The sequence below is a fragment of the Aptenodytes patagonicus genome, chromosome W (genome assembly GCF_965638725.1).
Source record: "Aptenodytes patagonicus chromosome W, bAptPat1.pri.cur, whole genome shotgun sequence".
Taxonomy (NCBI): Eukaryota; Metazoa; Chordata; class Aves; order Sphenisciformes; family Spheniscidae; genus Aptenodytes; species Aptenodytes patagonicus.
In genome coordinates, this window is record NC_134981.1 from 42,800,796 (window position 1) to 42,818,188 (window position 17,393).

Sequence of the window (17,393 nt, forward strand, 5' to 3'; positions counted from 1 at the left end):
GCGATACTGGACCTGTTGGTCACCAACGCAAGTGAGCTAATCAGAGACGTCAAGACTGAAGGCAGCCTGGGCTGCAGTGATCATGCACTGGTGGAGTTCGCAGTCCTGAGGGATATGGGTCAGGCGAAGAGTAAAGTCAGGACCCTGAATTTTAGGAAAGCAAACTTCCAGCTGTTCAAGGAGTTAGTCAATAGGACCCCCTGGGAAACTGCCCTCAGGGACAAGGGAGCAGAACAGAGCTGGCAGATCTTTAAGGAAGCTTTCCATAGAGTGCAAGAGCTCTCAATCCCCAGGTGTAAGAAATCAGGAAAGGAAGGCAAGAGACAGGCATGGATGAGTCAAGACCTTGCCCTTTAGGGCAAGAAGGAAATACACAGGCAGTGGAAGCAGGGACAGGTATCCTGGGAAGAGTATAGGGACGCTGCCTGGTTGTGTAGGGATGGAGTCAGGAAGGCCAAGGCGCGGCTGGAGCTGAACTTGGCAAGGGACGCAAAGATTAATAAGAAGGGCTTCAACAGGTATGACAGCCAGAAAAGGAAGGTCAAAGAAAGCGTACCCCCCTGATGAACAAGACTGGCAAACTGGTAACAATGGATGAGGAGAAGGCTGAGGTACTCAACAATTTTTTTGCCTCAGTTTTCACTGGCAATCTCTCTTCCCACACCTCTCAAGTGGATGGACCTCAAGGCAGGGACTGGGGGGAGCAAAGTCCCTCCCACTGTAAGAGAAGATCAGGTTCGAGACCATCTCAGGCACCTGAACATACATAAGCCTATGGGACCTGACGAGATGCATCCCAGAGTCCTGAGGGAAATGGCTGATGTAGCTGCCAAGCCACTCTCCATGATACTTGAAAAGTCATGGCAGTCAGGTGAAGTCCCCGATGACTGGGAAAAGGGAAACATCACCCCCATTTTTAAAAAGGATAAAAAGGAGGACTCTAGGAACTACGAACCAGTCAGCCTCACCTCTGTGTCTGGGAAGACCATGGAACAGATCCTCCTGGAAGCTATGCTAAGGCACATGGAGGACAGGGAGGTGATTTGAGACAGCCAGCATGGCTTCACCAAGGGCAAGTCCTGCCTGACCAACCTAGTGGCCTTCTATGATGGAGTGACTACATCAGTGGACAAGAGGAGAGCTACGGATGTCATCTATCTGGACTTCTGTAAGGCCTTTGACACAGTACCCCACAACATCCTTCTCTCTAAACTGGAGAGGTATGGATTTGATGAATGGACTGTTCGGTGGGTGAGGAATTGGTTGGATGGTCGCATCCAGAGGGTAGTGGTCAACAGCTCAATGTCTGGATGGAGGTTGGTGACGAGTGGTGTCCCACAGGGGTCCGTATTGGGACCGGTACTGTTTAATATCTTCATCAATGCCATAGACAGTGGGATCGAGTGCACCCTCAGCAAGTTTGCAGATGACACCAAGCTGAGTGGTGCGGTTGACATGCCAGAGGGACAGGATGCCATCCAGAGGGACCTGGACAAGCTCAAGAAGTGGGCCCGTGTGAACCTCATGAGGTTCAACAAGGCCAAGTGCAAGGTCCTGCCCCTGGGTCGGGGCAACCCCTGGTATCAATACAGGCTGGGGGATGAAGGGATTGAGAGCAGCCCTGCCGAGAAGGACTTGGGGATACCGGTGGATGAAAAACTGGACATGAACCAGCAATGTGCACTCGCAGCCCAGAAGGCCAATCGTATCCTGGGCTGCATCAAAAGAAGCGTGGCCAGCAGGTCAAGGGACGTGATTCTGCCCCTCTACTCTGCTCTGATGAGACCCCACCTGGAGTACTGTGTCCAGCTCTGGAGCCCTCAGCACAGGAAAGACATGGACCTGTTGGAGCGGGTCCAGAAGAGGGCCACGAAAATGATCAGAAGGATGGAACACCTCTCCTGTGAGGAAAGGCTGAGGGAGTTGGGGTTGTTCAGCCTGGAGAAGAGAAGGCTTCGGGGAGACCTTATTGCAGCCTATCAGTACTTAAAGGGGGCTTATAAAAAAGATGTCAGCAAACTTTTTAGCAGGGCCTGTTGCGACAGGACAAGGGGGAATGGCTTTAAACTAAAGGGGGGTAGATTTAGACTAGATATAAGGAAAAAATTCTTTACTGTGAGGGTGGTGAAACACTGGAACAGGTTGCCCAGAGAGGTGGTGGATGTCCCATCCCTGGAAACGTTCAAGGTCAGGTTGGATGGGGCTCTGAGCAACCTGATCTAGTTGAAGATGCCCCCATGGCAGGGGGGTTGGACTAGATGACCTTTAAAGGTCCCTTCCAACCCAAACCATTCTATGATTCTATGATTCTATGATAACGGTGCAAGATCTTGTTGTGTAGCTTTACATCTCTGTACTAGTCTGTTCCACAAAGTAACTGTAAACACACCTACATTTATACAACGTATGTGTATTTTGCATTTGGTTCCTTTTCTTTTTTTTGGCATTATATTGATGAGTAATGGAACAGAAAACATCCATTACTCCTAAAAAATGTTCATATTTAAATTTGTTCATCATATAATTGACAGCTTGTACTGAGCACAATATAAAATGTAGCTATAACACAAGACATAACAAAAGACTTCTATTTCCCATTTTTGGGTGAATTTTATCTGCTTTTATTTCTTACTGAGCACTAATATATTCTTCTGCCTCTGTCTAGTCTTTGAATAAGTCTGCCTTTGTCTTTGCTGCTATCTTAATAACATGCCTTTGTGCTTGAGCTAGACTGGTAAACAGAAAAGCTAAACAAAAATCTAACAAAAGTTTTTATACATACACTGTGCCTCCAACAGCCATTCTGAGTGGAGATCATATGCTCTGCATCATTGTGTTAACTTGCATGTAGTTATTTTGGAAACCATCATTGATAGTGTCTGATCACAGCACTAGAATTAACTGAAAACTTCATATGGGTCAGAGGCCAATGAGGCTTTAGAGAAATCTCCTGCCTGAGAATGCTGCTGCAGCAAGTTGGCATAAACACTCCTAAATAATAATCAGAATACAACAGAAGCCCCTTTTTTACAGCCTTTAAATAACTACTTCTCATCAGTCTCTAAATAACAACTGAGGCAAACTACCAATAACTGAACAAAGCAATTCACAAATGTTGTGAAAAGCAAAACTCAAGATTTAAATTCGATATTCAAGTGATCTCAAGATGCCTTCTGTATGACTTGAGTTTACTGCATAAACTAGCAATCTTGTCCACGTTTACATAAAACTAACATCTTGGATTTGCTACATATGTGATTTAAAGATGAAAACTTTCCATTTGGAAACCAATATGCTCAATTTCTAAAGTGCATAAACGGAGCGGGAGTGCAAAATATGCACTTCATCAGCTTTGCTGGCTTAATGAACCACATCACAGAAATCTCTTATTCTATGTGGTTTATGAAAAAGAAGATACTTACCAGTAATGATATTTGGCCTTCCTTTACAATGTTTAAGATGCTGTTAATTTTTTTCACCTCTTCATTCCTCTCTTCTTCCCTCCCTGAGCTGCTCCAGTTCATATTCAGTTCATTAAGCTGCTTGCTTTCTGCCACTGTCATCTGCAGATGAAAAGTCCTCAGGTGGCAGTTTGGCATAGTCTTCTCATTTTTATGAGCCTGAGGATCAACAAATGTCATGCTGAGGAAGCCCTCGCCCTGGGTTTCAGATTTATGGACTGAGCTACACTTTAAGGGCTGTGAAAGCTCTAATTCTTGTGTTAAATGCTTGTGTTGATCAAGGACAATGTGCTGTGTTTTTCTCAGCTGAGAGCCTTTCACAGGGGCCAGAACAAACTCTGTCATGCTGGCAGGCAAGTTCTCTGTGTTCCCTGCAGAGCAGGTCTTGCCACTAAGACCATTCACTGTTGAACACACACCCAAAAGTTTTTTCTCAGGAGCTACCTTTGTAAAAGGAACAAGTTGCTGGCTTGATTTAATAAAAGGCACATCCAAAATTTCATCCATATCCAGGTCATAGTGCTCTAGCTCCCCAAGTAGAACAGTGTGCTCGATGTTTTTACTTTTAAAGCATTCTTGTTCTCCTGGGCTCTGGTCATCATTCGGAGGTGCAGACTGAGAATCGCCACCTTTCTGGTATTGTCCCTTCTGGTTCTTTTGGTCATCACTTTCATTGTTCTCAGAGCTCTCTGACTGGTGCTTTAATGGGGAAACCCTCTTCACTGGTCTGAATTTATTGCACGTATCCGCAATTCCTGTTGGTTTCTGTGCATTTCCAGTAAGAGTTGAGACTTCACAGTTCCAGCTGCTGCTGGAAACTAGAGAAATAGAGGAATGTGATTTAGAACTGGTTATTATTACCAGATGTGTTACATGACACAGCATATTTTAAATATATACTTAGCCAAACACTGGGAACAAAAATTGCATAACATGCTGTATTCACATCTAAGCAGATTTAATGACAACTCTATTACAATAGCTGAAGAATTTGACACTCCAGAAAAGAAACCTTCTTCAAATAGGACATACATTGTAAACATTTACAAAGTAGTTTTAATCAAGTAATGGACACCAGTAAGAGCCTAGTGGCACTGATGCTTGTGCTGCCAGACTATGCTAGTTTGCACTCTGCTATTTTTATTGCATGGAGATGCATCAGAAGAGAAGAATGATTTCCTGGAAGGTCAACACCAGGGTTGGTGAATATTTTTTCTCCTGATTTGTTTTAGCAGATTTGTTTAACAATAGCAACAACTACTTTTTTTTTTTAAAGGTCTGTTTTCTCTGGAAGATGGATTTTTCATGCAAGAATTGGAAATTCTGTTTTAATCTGAAAATTAAACCTACTTATTCAGCTATGATGTCTCAATTTCAACTTCTCTGTTTGCTGGGCTTCTCAGTCAAACTTTCCATTCCTTAATGTACATATACACTTATATATAAATAGGTCTGGAACTTCCAGTGCATTATCTTCAGTGTACTGTAGGATAGGGAGTTTGACCAATGAATCTGCCTTGCAGAGGAAAAAGGGAGCTCAAGTCACCTGAAATCTTTATCCTAATTAACTTCCACTCTGCTGGGCAGGCAGCCAAACACCACACAGTGTTCGCTCACTCCCCGCCAACAGTGGGATGGGGGAGAGAATCATAAAAAAAAAAAGGTAAAACACATGGGTTGAGATAGAGATAATTTAATAGGACAGAAAAGGAAGGGAAAATAATAATAATGATAAAAGAATATACAAAACAAGTGATGCACAATGCAATTGCTCACCACCCGCAGACCGATGTCCAGACAGTTCCCGAACACCAGACCACCGGCCAGCTTTTCCCCTATTTATATACTAAGCATGACGTCATATGGTATGGAATATCCCTTTGGCCAGTTTGGTTAAACTGTCCCAGTCGTGTCGCCTCTCAACTTCTTGTGCACCCCCAGCCTACTCGCTGGTGGGGCAGTGTGAGAAGCAGGAAAAGACCTTGACTCTGTGTAAGCACTGCTCAGCAGTAAACACCTAAAACATCGGTGTGTTATCAACATTATTCTCATCCTAAATCAAAAACACAGCACTATACCAGCTACTAGGAAGAAAATTAACTCTATCCCAGCTGAAACTGTTACCGTAAGTCGGCAAATTAAAAACTCTCTAAGATTCAATTTGGAGTTTTAGAAAGCAGGCATTCTTTATTGCAGCGCCAGGCGCACAGGGGATCACTCCACCTAGTGTGCGCACCGAGCTGCTCAACTATAGGAGTTATGTACAATCAGAATATACATATTCATTAGATTTCCAAGAAATGATTAACATATTCATGCTATTTCCTGGAACTCATTAACATATGCAAAAGTCTTTAACGCATGCGCTCTTATGTTCATTGGTGGTCTTTCAGGGTCCTCTGGCGGTCGTCGATAGTCTACCTCACCATGTCCACTAGTTGAACTCAGTCTTTTCACCTGCACAGTTTGTCTTTTGGCCCAGTTGCACTAACTAGCTGATTTCAGCTTATCTATTCCACCCCTGTACACAGAGCTTCAAGGCTTCCTTTTATCTACGGAATGTCCAGTCTATCTATCCACAGAACATTTAGCTACTTTGTTTCGACAAAGAGAACCATATGTCTCCTTAGTATTTCTTTATATTCGGTATCAAAACCAGGACAATATCCACCCCTTATTCTATACCATCTACGTCATGCCCAGGGCCCACACTTTCCAATACATTCCAATTAATCACCACCCCTTTTCCTGTCTTTTGATATATATATACACACAGATATCATTCCCTTAGTCTATGGGTCATCCCTATAAAATGTCCATTGAGTTCCTTTAGTCCATGATTTGGGCTCCATCTGTCATAACAGTCCTTCAGGGCAGGAGAGACGGTGTGTGGTGTTGGATTGTTGCATGCTGAAGCCAGTTCTGGTCCCATCACCGCTGCGCTTGTCTGTTTCTATCATCACTACATTTTGCTCAGTTTCATCAAAGTTCATTCTTCATTAATCTGGGTGATACTTACTGCAATACGGTTGATATGGCATATAGCCACCATAGAAGTGATGATATACAGTATTACATAGCAATTAACATCATACAGGTCAAATCATTAGCTATTCTCACCCAAAATCAAATCCCCTTGAGGTACACATCGGACTTCCCCATCCTTCCGCATTATCCACCAAGCGCACCCAGGTCCTTGAGCAAAAGCAATCCCACGGATGGGTTTGCCTTTGCCCGAGGCAGGAATAATCCTGCACTGGCCATATGGGACTGTTAAAGGGTCAGCGTAGTCTTTAACAGTCCATTGTATTGTTCAATTTTCCCAGAGGCTGGTGCATGACAGGGGATGTGATATACCCACTCAATGCCATGCTCTTTGGCCCAGGTGTCCATGAGGTTGTTTCGGAAATGAGTCCCGTTGTCTGACTCAATTCTTTCTGGGGTGCCATGTCGCCATAGGACTTGCTTTTCAAGGCCCAGGATAGTGTTCCGGGCAGTGGCATGGGGCACGGGATATGTTTCCAGCCATCCGGGGGTTGCCGCCACCATTGTAAGCACGTGGCGCTTGCCTTGGCGGGTTTGTGGGAGTGTGATATAATCGATCTGCCAGGCCTCCCCATATTTATATTTCAGCCATCGTCCTCCATACCAAAAAGGCTTTAACCGCTTGGCTTGCTTGATTGCAGCGCATGTTTCGCATTCATGGATAACCTGCGCAATGGTGTCCATGCTCAAGTCCACCCCTCGATCACGAGCCCATCTGTATGTTGCATCTCTTCCTTGATGGCACCCTGAGGTGTCATGGGCCCACCGAGCTATAAACAATTCACCCTTATGTTGCCAGTCCAGATCCACCTGAGCCACTTCAATCTTAGCAGCCTGATCCACCTGCTGGTTGTTTTGATGTTTGCCTCTGCGCTGCCAGTTGCTCTGCTTCCATTGCTGCAACCACCCCCACAGGGCATTTGCCACCATCCATGAGTCAGTATAGAGCACTGGCCACTTTACTCGGTCAGCAATGTCTAAAGCCAGCTGGATGGCTTTCACCTCTACAAACTGACTTGATTCACCTTCTCCTTCAGCAGTTTCTGCCGCTTGTCGTATAGGACTCCACACAGCAGCCCTCCACCTCTGATGCTTTCCTAGAATACGACAGGACCCATCAGTGAACAGGGCACATTGCTTCTCATTTTCTGGTAGTTCATTATACATTGGGGCCTCTTCAGCACGCGTTACCTCCTCCTCTGGCAATATTCCAAAATCTTTGCCCTCTGGCCAATCCATGATCACTTCCAGGATTCCTGGGCAACTGGGGTTTCCTATTTGAGCCCATTGTGTGATCAGTGCGACCCACTTACTCCATGTAGCATCAGTTGCATGATGTGTACAGGGGATCCTCCCTCTGAACATCCAGCCCAGCACCGGCAGTCGGGGTGCCAGGAGGAGCTGTGCTTCAGTACCAACTACTTCCGAAGCAGCTCGAACCCCTTCATATGCTGCCAATATCTCTTTTTCAGTTGGAGTGTAGTGGGCCTCGGATCCTCTGTATCCCCGACTCCAAAACCCTAGGGGTCGACCTCACGTCTCCCCAGGTGCTTTCTGCCAGAGGCTCCAGGTAGGGCCATTCTCCCCGGCTGCAGTGTAGAGCACATTTTTTACATCTTGCCCTGCCCGGACTGGACCCAGGGCTACTGCATGAACTATCTCCTCTTTAATTTGTTCAAAAGCTTGTCGTTGCTCAGGGCCCCATCTGAAAACGTTCTTTTTCCAGGTCACTTGATAGAGAGGGTTTACAATCAGACTGTAATTTGGAATGTGCATTCTCCAAAAACCCACGACGCCTAAGAAAGCTTGTGTTTCCTTTTTGCTAGTTGGTGGAGACATGGCTGTTATTCTGTTGATCACATCCATTGGGATCTGACGACGTCCATCTTGCCATTTTATTCCTAAAAACTGGATCTCCTGTGCAGGTCCCTTGACCTCACTTTGCTTTATGGCAAAACCGGCCTTCAGCAGGATTTTGACTATTTCCTTCCCTTTCTCAAAAACTTCTCCTGCTGTGTTGCCCCACACGATGATGTCATCAATGTATTGCAGGTGATCTGGAGCTCCACCTTGTTCCACTGCAGTCTGGATCAGTCCATGGCAAATGGTGGGGCTGTGTTTCCACCCCTGGGGCAGTCGGTTCCAGGTGTACTGAACGCCCCTCCAGTGAAAGCAATCTATGGCCTGCACTCTGCTGCCAAAGGGATTGAGAAAAACGCATTAGCAATATCAATTGTGGCATACCACTTGGCTGCCTTTGACTCCAGTTCGTACTGAAGTTCTAGCATGTCTGGCACGGCAGCACTCAGCGGCGGTGTGACTTCATTTAGGCCACGATAGTCTACTGTTAGTCTCCACTCTCCATTAGACTTCCGCACTGGCCATATGGGACTGTTAAAGGGTGAGCGGGTCTTGCTGATCACTCCTTGGCTCTCCAGTCGACGAATCAGCTTATGGATGGGAATCAGGGAGTCTCGGTTGGTGCGATATTGCCGCCGGTGCACTGTGGTGGTAGCGATTGGCACCTGTTGGTCTTCGACCTTCAGCAACCCCACAACAGAGGGGTCCTCCGAGAGACCAGGCAAGGTGGACAGCTGTTTAATTTCCCCCATCTCCAAGACAGCTATACCAAAAGCCCACCGGTACCCTTTTGGGTCCTTGAAATACCCTCTCCTGAGGTAGCCTATGCCAAGGATGCACGGAGCCTCTGGGCCAGTCACAATGGGGTGCTTCTGCCACTCATTCCCAGTTAGGCTCACTTTGGCTTCCAATACAGTTAGCTGTTGGGATCCCCCCGTCACCCCAGAAATACAGATGGGTTCTGCCCCTATATAGCTTGATGGCATTAGGGTACACTGTGCACCGGTCTCCACTAGAGCCTTATACTCCTGTGGGTCTGATGTGCCAGGCCACCGAATCCACACAGTCCAGTAAACCCGGTTGTCCCTTTCCTCCCCCTGGCTGGAGGCAGGGCCCCTCTAGTCCTAGTCATAGTGTTCGTTACTCACTTCTTGTAAATACGAGTCAGAAGTCTCTTCATTAAGATCAAGAGTAAGATCAGCCCTTCTACTCTCTCTGGGAAACTGCTCACTGGAAACTGGAGCAGCAATTTTCCTGGAAGAACCCCCTTTTGTGATTGTTTTTCCTTGCAACTCACGCACCTGTGCCTCTAGAGCTGAAGTAGATTTTCCATCCCACTTCCTCATGTCCTCTCCGTGGTCACACAGATGAAACCACAGGGTGGCCCGTGGTGTGTACCCCCTTGTCATGGTTTAACCTCAGTCGGCAACTAAGCACCACGCAGCCGCTCGCTCACTCCCCCCCCAGCCCAGTGGGATGGGGGAGAGAATTGGAAGAGCACAAGTGAGAAAAACTCGTGGGTTGAGATAATAACAGTTTAATAATTGAAATAAAGTAATAATAATATAATAATTATTATTATTATAATTATAATAATAATACACAAAGCAAGTGATGCACAGTACAATTGCTCACCACCCGCCGACCGATGCCCAGCCAGTCCCCGAGCAGCGGCCCCCCCGGCCAGCTTTCCCCAGTTTATGTACTGAGCATGACGTCACATGGTATGGAATGTCCCTTTGGCCAGTTTGGCTGTGCCCCCTCCCAGCTTCTTGTGCACCCCCAGCCTTCTCAGTCAGTAGAGCATGGGAAGCTGAAAAGTCCTTGGCTAGTGTAAGCATTACCTAGCAACAACTAAAACATCGGTGCATTATCAACATTGTTCTCATCCTAAATCCAAAACACAGCCCTGTACCAGCTACTAGGAAGGAAATTAACTCTATCCCTGCCGAAACCAGGACACCACTGTATCCTCTCTCTTGAGCAGAGGGACGCTGACTACTAATAGCCGAGATACTGGTCCATACAGGTGGGGAGTAGGACCTATCCTCTTCCAGTTGCTGGACCTTCTGGGACAGTTTCTCCACAGCCGAGATGAGGGAGGAAGAGAGACTTTCTTCGTATTGCCGGAGTTGGCCAGCCAATTCATCCACTGTTTGCCCCTCTCCATCTTTCCAGGTCATCACTGCCAATGAGTTGGCATATGACGATGGTGCACTCCGTACAAACTTCTGCCACATGGGTCATGTGCATTTGACTTCATCTGGATCTTTGGATAACAGCTCGTTTTTCAGGTCACCATAAATCACCTCCAGCATGGCCAATTCCCTCAGGTACTGGATACCTCTCTCCATGGTGATCCACTTGCCTGGGTGACATATAACATCCTCCTTGAAGGGATACCTTTCCTTCACGCTTGACAGGAGTCGCCTCCAGAGGCTGAGGATACGTGTCCCTTTTCCAATTGCTTTATCAATGCCCCCTTCCCTAGAAAGGGATCCCAGCTGCTTGGCTTCCCTACCCTCTAATTCCAGGCTACTGGCCCCGTTATCCCAGCATCGGAGCCACCAGGTGACAATATGCTTGCCTGGATGACGGCTGAAATCTTTTCGCATATCTCGCAGCTCACTCAGGGATAGGGATTGGGTGGTTACCTTCTCATTTATGGGTTCTGCCTCTTCCTCCTCCTATTGTCGTGATGGCCCTGCTTTGGAGTAGTCTGCCTCGTCCACTTCTTCCCTTAGTAGGGGAAGAGTTTCTTCCCTTACTATACGAGCTGATGTTTGCTTCCAATATTTCTTCTTGTGTATAGGGGGTTCTGATACCAGCATGGGTTGGTTCTCTGGTTCAGCTGCAGTGCCTGTCGCGGGGGTTGGAGTAGCCACAATGCCTGTCACTGTGGTTGGAGTAACTGCAGTGCCTGTCGCTTTGTCGTCAGATCCAGAGACCTTCTCTTCCCCTTGAGGGTACTGAACAGTGTTGAACAGGGCTCGGTAGGCATGGGCCAGGCCCCAGCACGTTGCAATGATCTGCATCTCTCTGTAGTTGCCAGGGTGACAGCATACTTTTTCCAAATATTCTACTAACTTTTCAGGATTCTGCACTTGCTCAGGGGTGAAGTTCCAAAACACTGGGGGTGCCCATTGGCCTAGGTACTTGCCCATGCTATCCCACACACCCTGCTGCTCATAACTATCCAGCCTCGGGGCAGATCTCTGGGTCGTATTCTTAAATAGTTGCTTAATCTTAAACAAGACCTGAACCACATTCAGGAGACATAGCAATAGGACCATGCTGGTTTGAACATCCCAAGGATATTCAAAATTCTCAAGAGCTATTGGAGGAGAAGGGGAAGGTGAAGGAGCACGGGAAAATGTCCCCCCTTGTCTTCCCCATAAATTGGCTCTCCGAGGACAAAAGGTAAAGAGTGTAATTATTAATAGTTTCCAAGAGATGGTTCCGGAGGTACGGAGATGATGGCAATGCTGAGTACAAATACCAGATTAGTCTCACAACCAGTAATTTTATCATATCATAAGCCAGTGTTACACAGTACAGCACAATGATAACCTTAATCCAGCCCCCAGAGGTGATAAACAGCACAACAGGGAACATATACAGCAAGTAAGGTGTTACATAACACAACTCTGAGGACAAGCACAACAACTCTGAGAACAAATAAATCAGCATTGCGACCAGCAACTATTAACCTAATAATAAATGCTTATAACAAATTTGTTTTAACACGCTCTGGTCAGATCTGTCATTATCTTAACCCTTCGAGCCCCACGTTGGGCGCCAGAAAGACTGTTTGTTGTCGTTTAACCCGGCAGGCAGCTAAACACCACACAGCCGTTCGCTCACTCCCCCCCCAGTGGGATGAGGGAGAGAATAAAAAAAAAAAAAAAAGGTAAAACTCGTGGGTTGAAATAAAGAGAATTTAATAGGACAGAAAAGAAAGGGAAAATAATAATAATAATAATAATAATGATGCTAAAAGAATATACAAAGCAAGTGATGCACAATGCAATTGCTCACCACCTGCCGACCGATGCCCAGCCAGTCCCCGAGCAGGGGTCACTGCCCCCCAGCCAACTCCCCTAGTTTATATACTGAGCATGACGTCACATGGTATGGAATATCCCTTTGGCCAGTTTGGGTCAGCTGTCCTGGCTGTGCCCCCTCCCAGCTTCTTGTGCACCTGCAGCCTTCTCAGTCGGTAGAGCATGGGAAGCTGAAAAGTCCTTGACTAGCGTAAGCACTACTTAGCAACAACTAAAACATCGGTGTGTTATCAACGTTATTCTCATCCTAAATCCAAAACACAGCACTATACCAGCTACTAAGAAGAAAATTAACTCTATTCCAGCTGAAACCAGGACACCATAATAAGTGGAACTCTGGTAAAGAGGTTTGGTTTTTTTTTTTAATTTTGTTATTTTCAGTAGAAGGACTCCACTAAAACCACTAAAGCCCTTAGTCAGTTTTGCCTTTCTAGGCCTCTTTTAACATATACTAAGAATTAATGTATTTTCAAAGTCACGAATACAGTTTAAACATAGCAGATTTATTACCATGCTAACTACATATCAGTGGAATCTAATTTGTGGTCAAAAAACACAATTTGCCACAAACACCTTCATAAGGAAACAGATATATACACTTTCAATAAAACATTAATGTTTGAAGTAAAAGATTAGTACAGCTTAGTAGTTACAGATGTCTGAAAATTACCTTAGTACTTTTGGAAGCACTTAAGAATACATTTCCCAAGAAAAAATAAAAATAATAATCAAAAGGTATATAACTTAGTGGGCCAATACAATAACTCACTGTACAGACTTATTTAAGTATTGTATAAGATTCTAGGTTCAAAGGCCTACACTTTTATCTTGGTTTTATTTGCATGTGAATTTTTTTCCAAGTGATACAGGGAAATGGATACCATATGTTTCCCAGCTCTTTTGTTCTGACAGGAACTATTAAGCACTTGGTATAGAAATGAATTCTGTCTGAGTTCACTGCTTTCACTGAAACACTGCTGAAACACTGCTTTCAACACAGGGGTCTAGACAGAGAAAAAGGCATCAACGTTTTGTTTGTCATCACTTTCTTTAAACTTACATTTATTCTGTTGTTAGGCTGAATAGGCTTTTTCCACTTTCTAACCTTAATAACACATATTTACATAAAACAGTGATGATAAAATTGTAAAATCTGACACCGCAAAGAAGCAATGATCTTCGTTACAAATCTGTCTTGGATCATTACTCAGTCATGTATTTCTCTTTTCTTTCATTACAATTATTGTGGAGTAAGCCATTTCCATTTCTTTGTTTTCTTCCCAACATATTGGTGGAGCATTACTTTACAAACAAACTGGAACACCGAGAACAAGTAGCAATATTTTTACTGACTTCTGAACATATTCTTTACTTAATTGGGATGATGAATTCACACTGCATTTAATAAAGGATTAGGATATGGCATTTAACCACATAAGCAGTAGGGAGCAAAGCAAATCAGACTGGTAGACACAATCTTTCTTTGTGCCATTTTTGTCTCCTTATGTGCTGTATAGGCTTCACTAGTGCTTAGGCAGTTAAGAGCATGGCTCCCCCCTATACACAACATTGAGATTATAGCCCAGAGTGGAGCAAGGCATGGCTGAAACCCTGAATCTCCTCCACTCTCTTTTCAGATGCTTGTTCCCTGAGGAAGCAGAAGCAAGTAGTGCCTATGTCCTCCAAAGCACCAGCACAGCAGGGGCTGTTATGTGAGTAGTCTTTAACAGCTGCTCCAGCAGAAAAGCCTCTTGCTCATCTCTCCATACTCACGAAGTCAGGCAGAGGCCATCGGAAGTCTGGGTCAAATAAACACTAATTGTTTGATTCCTTTATAAACATCAATACAGGATGGTCTGTGTTTAAGGTGGGAGACAGGAACCTGGAGCAGCTAACTTGATTCCAAAATCTGTCAAATAATTCTGGTATAATCTTGGATGACCCACATCTCTTTTGTGCACCAATATCTTAAATATAAAAAGGAGATGACAAAATTTCTTATTTCTGAAGATGCTGTCAAAATTCTTAACTTTTATTCGCTAATGATAGGAGACATCGATAACACAGCAATGGGATCATCCAAGTATAAAGAGAGGAACAGAAAAACTGGGGAGACTTTTCATTGACATTAATAAAGAAGTGCAATGTTGCCTGATAGAGCTGAGGTGGCAAAGCATTTCCTCAACACTAAAGAAAATAGCATCTGATGATGGTGAACTTGGGGGTCAACAGTTATAAAAGGGGACAATTAGGAAGCAACTTCTCTGGCAATTTAATCACTTTGTCATATTTGATTTTAGGAATAAAAATTTATCTATCTGGAACTTTCTAAAAAAGATCCTTATAACGTGTTTCCAATTGGAAGGATCTGTTAACTTCAGAGCACTTTTCAATGCCATCCCTGTATCCAAGGAGTGGAGGGGTGCGAGGGAGATTTTTATCTGGTATATGAGCATCTGTAGAATTATAGGGTATTTATATAAATTTTGCCCAACCATCAAGACTGCCTCATACACAGATGAAACTTCATCCTTGTGACATGCAGTTTCTGTGATGCTTACAGTCTAATGACAAACGTTAGAATATCTTTAAATTGCTGTGAGTATAAAGAAAATAACAAAGAACTCAGCTTTTACTCAGCTCTATAGGAAAATTACTAGTGAAATTCATTTCTGATATGCATGCAAGAGCCCATCTCCCTGACATAAGGGTACAGTAACATTCTTTAAGTGCTGATAGCTTCATGAAGTTTACAGCATTTGTGACACAAATAGGTGTTCCCTTTTTGGAACTTTTTTTCTTCTCATGAACTAACATCTGTTGAAAAAAAAAGTCATGTTTCCAGAAAGCTGTACAAAAATGAGAAAAACCAAAACAACAGAACACTGCCAAGAAGCAATTGTTGCCAAGTTGTACATGGTAAAAAGCAGCTTAGAAAATGACGGGTAGACAGAAGCAGGCATCATACCTGAGCTGTCTTCATTTTGTGACTCACACCTTCTGTATAATTCTGGGATGGTCTTAAGAGAAGTTATGGAATACTGAAAGAAAGAAAAAAATGTATATTAATTTTAAAAGGTAAAAAGTAAGATGACAACGTTGTGAGCATAGCCTAGATTTACCAAGCTGAGGGTACTTCTGGCAGCCTGATAGTGTTCTCAAGTAGCATGAAAAAAAGCAGGTGGCATCTGCTTTTGTGTCCTACATCAAAGGATATCAAACAGATTTTCAAAGCTATGGCAAAGCATCCCCCCACCTCAGATTTCTCCTTCCTGTAGATCACCATTATTAAAGTCATGAATACACTTTATATACCCATTCTTTCCATGGGATGCACAGGTATATCAAAGGTGAGAATAGGTGTAGGCTACGCAGTAAATGTCGAGGGTCTCACTTTGCCCACCTGAGCATCTATTGCAGCACTTATATTGCAAGATACTTCATGCTTAAGAGAATTAGGATTCAAGCTTTCACAAAGCAATATGCAAAAGCAATGCAGAATATTTGCACATAGAGATCTAATTTCAGAGAGATGCATGTCCATAGACATATCGGACCACATGCTCATTTCTCTAACCTAGACTTTATTAAAGCAAACATGCATTACTACTTTGATGTGATGGGATACACCTGATATTGATCAATATGTTATTCTCTGAATTCAATATTAAAAGGGAAAAGAACAAAGATGGCATATTTATCTTAATAACAGCAATCTTTTTCTTATAATCTTGTGGAATATGCTCAATAAGGCACATGATCCAGTGTTATAAAGCTACAAATTCTGACATACAGAAATTAAGTTACTTAATACCAACCCTTCCTTAATCTAATGCTTAGAGTGTTATAGGAATCTCCACTTAAACAAATGAAAATCATGAAGTCTGTGAAAGATTAATGGCTTTACACATACGAAAGAACTATTAAAAATAGTATTTTGGAAACTAAAACAGAAAAAAGCATTAAGGATTAGCATAACTGAAAATTTTAGAAGAATATCTAAACCCCATATGGTTGCTACCAATGTAGCAAAACAACTACATGTAAAACTGCATCAACTTTCCACACGAGAAAGAAATGGTCATACATTGTTCCCGTTTTTGTTGACAGTTCATCATTCAAAGTTTAATTTGCTTCTAACACATAGTCAACTCCATGTGACCAACTGAAGAAGTAATTCACTTATCTGATGCAAATGAGTTTAAATAAGACTGTTGCTCAATTGATTGTAGTTACTTTATTTAGCCTCACCTTAAGTACTGTGTGCAGTTCTGGGGCCCTCAATTTAAGAAGGATGTGAAGGTCCTTGAATGTGTCCAGAGGAGGGCGACAGAGCTGGTGAAAGGGCTGGAAGGCATGTCCTATGACGAGCGGCTAAGGACTTTGGGTTTGTCTAGTTTGGAGAAAAGGAGGCTGAGGGGCGACCTCATTGGTCTCTACAGCTTCCTGAGGAGGGCAAATGGAGAGGGAGGTGCTGATCTCTTCTCCCTGGTATCCAGTGACAGGACGTGTGGGAATGGTTCATAGCTGTGTCAGGGAGGTTCACACTGGACATTAGGAAGCATTTCTTTACCGAGAGGATGGTCAAACACTGGAACAGGCTTCCTAGAGAGGTGGTTGATGCCCCGTGCCTGTCAGTGTTTAAGAGGCATTTGGACAATGCCCTTAATAACATGCTTTAACTTTTGGTCAGCCCTGAAGTGGTCAGGCAGTTGGACTAGATGACTGTGGTAGGTCCCTTCCAACTGAACTATTCTATTCTATTCTGTTCTGTTCTGTTCTATTCTATTCTATTCTATTCTAAAAACTTCCTGTGCCTTACTTTTCCCCTTGATGGCCAGATTCAGAGAGGTTTTGAGAAACCTCAGTGTCCTGGTTTCAGCTGGGATAGAGTTAATTTCCTTCCTAGTAGCTGGTACAGGGCTGTGTTTTGGATTTAGGATGAGAATAATGTTGATAACAC

General features: G+C 44.0%; 1 protein-coding gene across 1 annotated transcript in view; it reads right to left on the reverse strand.

Moving 5' to 3' along the window:
• The window catches only part of LOC143172043 (synphilin-1-like), a 116,955-nt gene that overhangs the window by 40,151 nt on the left and 59,411 nt on the right, over positions 1 to 17,393 (reverse strand). The window contains 2 exon segments of the mRNA XM_076361260.1: positions 3,423 to 4,279; positions 15,399 to 15,471. Of these exon segments, the coding sequence (XP_076217375.1) occupies positions 3,423 to 4,279; positions 15,399 to 15,471 (930 nt within the window).